Source organism: Habropoda laboriosa, unplaced genomic scaffold (genome assembly GCF_001263275.1).
Source record: "Habropoda laboriosa isolate 0110345459 unplaced genomic scaffold, ASM126327v1 scaffold224, whole genome shotgun sequence".
NCBI classification, from domain to species: Eukaryota; Metazoa; Arthropoda; class Insecta; order Hymenoptera; family Apidae; genus Habropoda; species Habropoda laboriosa.
In genome coordinates this window covers 305,260-309,692 of record NW_017100341.1, presented here as the reverse complement: position 1 = coordinate 309,692, position 4,433 = coordinate 305,260, and the positions used below count along the sequence as shown (strand labels likewise).

The following is a 4,433-nucleotide window of genomic DNA, read 5'->3' as shown; positions in this document are numbered from 1 at the left end:
CGACGACCGTCCCCTTCTCGCCTCCTCCTTGCGGCGCATGACCGCCTCCGCGAAGGCGGCCATCGCCTGCCAGGACTCCTCCCGCTCCGCCATCTCTCACAAGTTGGAGGAGGGGGGAGGTCCTGGCCAACCTCCACCTGTAGTGCGTGGCGGCGCACCGCCCAGGACGGACAGGCCCGGAGCGTGTGCACCACCGTGTCCACCGCTCCGCCACCGCAGTGGTAGCAGGCCTCCGTGGCTTCATGGCCCAATCGATGCAGGTACTCACCGAAACATCCATGTCCGGTGAGCACCTGCGTGAGCTGGAAAGTGGTTCTGCCGTGCCCGCGATCCACCCATTTCTTAAAAACAAGTCGTGACATGACGTGACACGACGTGACACGACGTGACACGATGTGACAAGTCGTGATAAATCGAAATTAAAATTATAATCAGTTGATAACAAATTGCATTAGTGAAAATTTACAAAAAACTTTTTATTCAATAAAAAATAAAAATCACTACAATTTTTTTTAATGAAAACATTTTTTTATGTGCCAATCAATGCATATGAGAATTCTCTTCAAAAAAGTATTAGAGGACTTAGGTCGAAAATTGATTAGCTTAGAAGTTATGAGTTTTGTCCCGTACGCCTATATACGCGAATCACTCTGTGACGGCAAAAAACCATTTCTCTAAGCCTTATAAAAATATCGGTGCAAAGTCAAATTTTTTTGACAGTGACCGATAACCGAGAAGTCACGTGTAAGCATTTGTTCGATCGCGCGCGGATGAGGCTCTGTTCTTCGTCCCTGAGCGCGGGCTCTACGCGCGCTCTGATTGGTCAGTGTTTTTCGTTAATAATTCAAAAATGAACCTTCAAACAACATTTTGGTAAAGGAAAAAGTTGTTCAGAGTTACCCCAGCAACCCCCTATTTCCGGGTGTTCGAGGAGTTACGGGACACCCTGTATATTGATCTGCATATAAAGTACTATAGTTAATAACTACACGCAGCACATACCGGTTGGCACCAAACATTTTGTATATTACAATCTACACCAAGAATTAGTTAATTGAATGTATCGTTTGTATATTAATAATTTTTCAACGTGCAACATTGTTTTGTAAAACGAAGAAAATGTTTAAAAAGTATGTACGTCAGTTTATAACTTAAAAAGAACATAACCTTCATTTAGCAATATTAATATTATTACTGTTAATATTTTAATAGATTTGACGAGAAAGATAGTGTTTCTGGTATACAACAATTAAAATCATCAGTTCAAAAAGGAATTCGTTCGAAACTTTTGGAACTTTATCCTCACTTGGAGAGTTATGTGGATGCTATAATTCCAAAAAAGGATGCTTTTCGAATTGTAAAATGGTAAATCCTTCTAAAATTAATGTAATTTGAATTTTGTATTAAGTAATTATGTTTACATTTATTTTGTGATTAGTCATGATCACATAGAAATTATAGTAAATGCAGCAGGAGAACTTTTATTTTTCCGCCAACGTGAGGGACCTTGGATGCCTACCTTAAGATTTTATATTTTAACACATTTAAAAATTTCAGACCCATTCTTTTTACCAATGCAACAAGTTGATAAAGGTGCTATCCGGTTTGTTCTTAGTGGAGCTAACATTATGTGTCCTGGTTTAACCTCGAAAGGTGCAAAGATGACACCTGTAGAAAAGGGAACAGTTGTTGTATCCTTTGTTAAATTAACAAATTGTATTTGTTGTTTATCATTCTCAAAATTAAGGCTATTAAATTCTTAATTAAAAATATAGGCTGTTATGGCAGAAGGCAAGCAACATGCTTTAGCTGTAGGTATTACTACATTGTCAACAGAAGATATGTAAGTAAATATAATATATGATGTTTAATATGTGAAATACATGAAAAGTGCTTTGTGCATTATAATAATATAACTTACAGAGTTAAAGTGAACAAAGGAGTAGGCGTAGAAAATTGTCATTACTTAAACGATGGACTTTGGCAAATGAAATCTGTGAAATAAAAGACTGATGTATATTGTTCAAGATGTAATATACAAATATCTTAATTATTGTATAAATGCATTTTTTGGCATTTTTAAAGATGAGATGTCGAAGCTGTGAAGTAATGGTACTAATCATAATATTGCTCTCATAATAAAAAAAAATTAATAATGCATTTTTATTGTACAAATTGAATGAACGTGACAATTTTATTATAATTATTTAAATGCATCAAAAATTATTCAAATGTAATTCTGTGGTTTACATAAATCAAAGGAAATCTATAAATAGATGTATGCAGTTATAAAAAATAATTAACCAGATCCTGATTTAATATCTACTTGGCCTTCTTGATTTTCTGGAGGAACGGAACGTTCATTTTCACAATGCCCCGATGCTGGAGAATAAGATGAATTACTAGCATCAGAAGTTGGTGCAGAAGCAGTGCTTGAACCAGGTACACTGTTATTAGTAGTATTATTTTCTGCAACAGCATGAGGAGATTGTGGGTGATAATGAGGACTGTGCGGGCTGTGAGGGCCATGGGTATGAGGGCGGCCTATGGTGTGTGGCGAGTATTGCGAATATGGTTGATGGTAATACGGGTGTGCGTATTGAGGATATGGTTGATGATATGGTTGTTGCTGAGAGTAAGCATAAGATGGATGCGGAGGTCTTGGAGCTAATGGAACATTTTGAGCCTGCTGGGTAGGCCCAGGTTGATACTGTTGACTGTAGCCTTGATTCGGTGGAATCATCTGAGGAGTATGTGGATTAGAAACTGGTCCTTGAGATGGAAGCACCTGTGTTCCCTGGGTTCCTTGGGTTCCTTGATGAGGTGGTATTGAGTGATTAGCTAACATTCCTTGTTGATGAGGATTATGTTGTATAGGAGGAGCTGGAGAAGAAACAGGAGGCATAGTCGATGTATTTGCAGTTGCATTTGCACTTGTATTAGCAGGTGCAGCAGTCACTGTTGCTGTAGTAGTAGGTTGTTGTGGTTGTAAAGAAAGTGGTTGTGATTGCTGAGTTGGTTGCTGTTGTTGTGGATGCTGCTGATGTGGTGGCTGTTGTGGATGCTGCTGATGTGGTGGCTGTTGATGTTGCTGGGTTGGTTGTTGCTGTGGTTGTGAAGGTTGTTGTTGTTGTTGCTGCTGCTGTGATGGTGGTGGCGGCGGTGGCGGTGGCGGTGTTTGTTGTTGTTGCTGCTGTATAGGACTAACAGTTCCACAATATATTCCAGAATTGGATGTATGTTGATTCGAGTTTGCTTGAGTTAGTGGTGGTTCAGATTTATTTTCCGTATATGGTGGAGAAGATGTTTCTTTCTTAATTTCAATATTAGGTTTTTCACATCCATTTGTTTTTTTATCCATTGTATCATTATCAGGCACCTACAAAAATTATAATTGGTGACTGCTAGAATAAAGATTGTATAAGTAGTACTTACATCAGATGGTGTTTCGTCATTAATAGGAGCAGGAGTTGGAGTAGGAGTAGAATTCGGAGTTGATTCGCTTGATGCAGGCCCATCTGAACGATTTTCTTCAGCGCCTTTTAATCTATCTCGTCTAAGCGCTTCATACTGTCGTTCTACCATTTTATTAAATGTTTCTTCATCCACTGCTGGTTTGCAATGCTAAAAAAAATTTGGTCTGTAGTTATCTTAATGAAAAGTAACTTACTGTTTTACTGATTTAATTTACTTTTTTCAATTCTTCTTGAAATATTTCACTTGTCTCAATAAATTTACGTTTCTTTGCTTCAAATTTTTCTTCTATTTGTTGTAATTCTGCTTCAAGTTTTTTCTATAATATTCAAAGTTTTAATGTAATATTGCAGTAAGTATATTTTATTCATTAATTTAAATTTGTTTATTGTATTTACATACCTGATGCATCGTTAAAGACTGCACTTGACGACGCAGTACTTGCATTCGTTGTGTAGTAACAACAGAACGAACATCAGGAACTACAGTGTCACTAAAAATTTCATTAATAAGACGGTGATTTCGAGTGTATCGGGAGTATGCAACATGTTTTACGGAATATCCATCATCTTGGTCTGTAAAACAAAAACACGTATATAACTTTTACTAATATAATTTATATAAATGTATATACCATCATCATCTTCTGCAGGTAAAATATCTATTCTTCTATCTTGAGCTGCTTGTCCTTTAGTACTGCCTGATGAACGTTCATGACTTTCTCGATCGTCATTATTTTGTTGTGCAGCGCATAACGCTATAATTAATATAAAATAGTACTTTTGTATAATATGTGTGTATGTGTATTTATTAACATGAAATGTTTACCAGATTTTCCCCTGTTTTTTGCTGCAATATAAGCTAAATATGCAGGTGAGTTGTGATAAGTTTTCAAACTCTTTTCATATTCAACCTATTTGATACATAAATAATATTTATTTTTATAATTGTATATTACA

At 36.8% G+C, this 4,433-nt stretch overlaps 2 protein-coding genes across 2 annotated transcripts in view; one reads left to right on the top strand and one right to left on the bottom strand.

Moving 5' to 3' along the window:
* Positions 1–37: 37 nt before the first annotated feature.
* LOC108574473 (malignant T-cell-amplified sequence 1 homolog) lies at positions 38–2,005 on the top strand. Its single transcript, XM_017937074.1, has 5 exons — positions 38–285; positions 1,213–1,365; positions 1,439–1,691; positions 1,776–1,843; positions 1,924–2,005. The coding sequence occupies exons 1-5, from the start codon at positions 38–40 to the stop codon at positions 2,003–2,005; spliced, it is 804 nt and encodes a 267-aa protein (XP_017792563.1).
* A 244-nt stretch (positions 2,006–2,249) lies between these two features.
* The window catches only part of LOC108574472 (pollen-specific leucine-rich repeat extensin-like protein 1), a 2,758-nt gene continuing 574 nt past the window's right edge, over positions 2,250–4,433 (bottom strand). The window contains exons 3-8 of the mRNA XM_017937073.1: positions 4,303–4,387; positions 4,109–4,231; positions 3,877–4,049; positions 3,692–3,793; positions 3,436–3,624; positions 2,250–3,379 (exon numbers count right to left, since the gene is read on the bottom strand). Of these exons, the coding sequence (XP_017792562.1) occupies positions 2,300–3,379; positions 3,436–3,624; positions 3,692–3,793; positions 3,877–4,049; positions 4,109–4,231; positions 4,303–4,387 (1,752 nt within the window). The 3' untranslated portion in view covers positions 2,250–2,299. The remainder of the gene's footprint in view (positions 3,380–3,435; positions 3,625–3,691; positions 3,794–3,876; positions 4,050–4,108; positions 4,232–4,302; positions 4,388–4,433) is intronic.

Coding starts and splice junctions, on each gene's coding strand:
- LOC108574473 (XM_017937074.1), top strand. CDS start 38: ATGACCGCCTCCGCGAAGGCGGCCATCGCCTGCCAGGACTCCTCCCGC. Junction 286..1,212: donor CACCGAAACATCCATGTCCG/GTGAGCACCTGC, acceptor ATATTTTAATAG/ATTTGACGAGAAAGATAGTG. Junction 1,366..1,438: donor GCTTTTCGAATTGTAAAATG/GTAAATCCTTCT, acceptor TTTTGTGATTAG/TCATGATCACATAGAAATTA.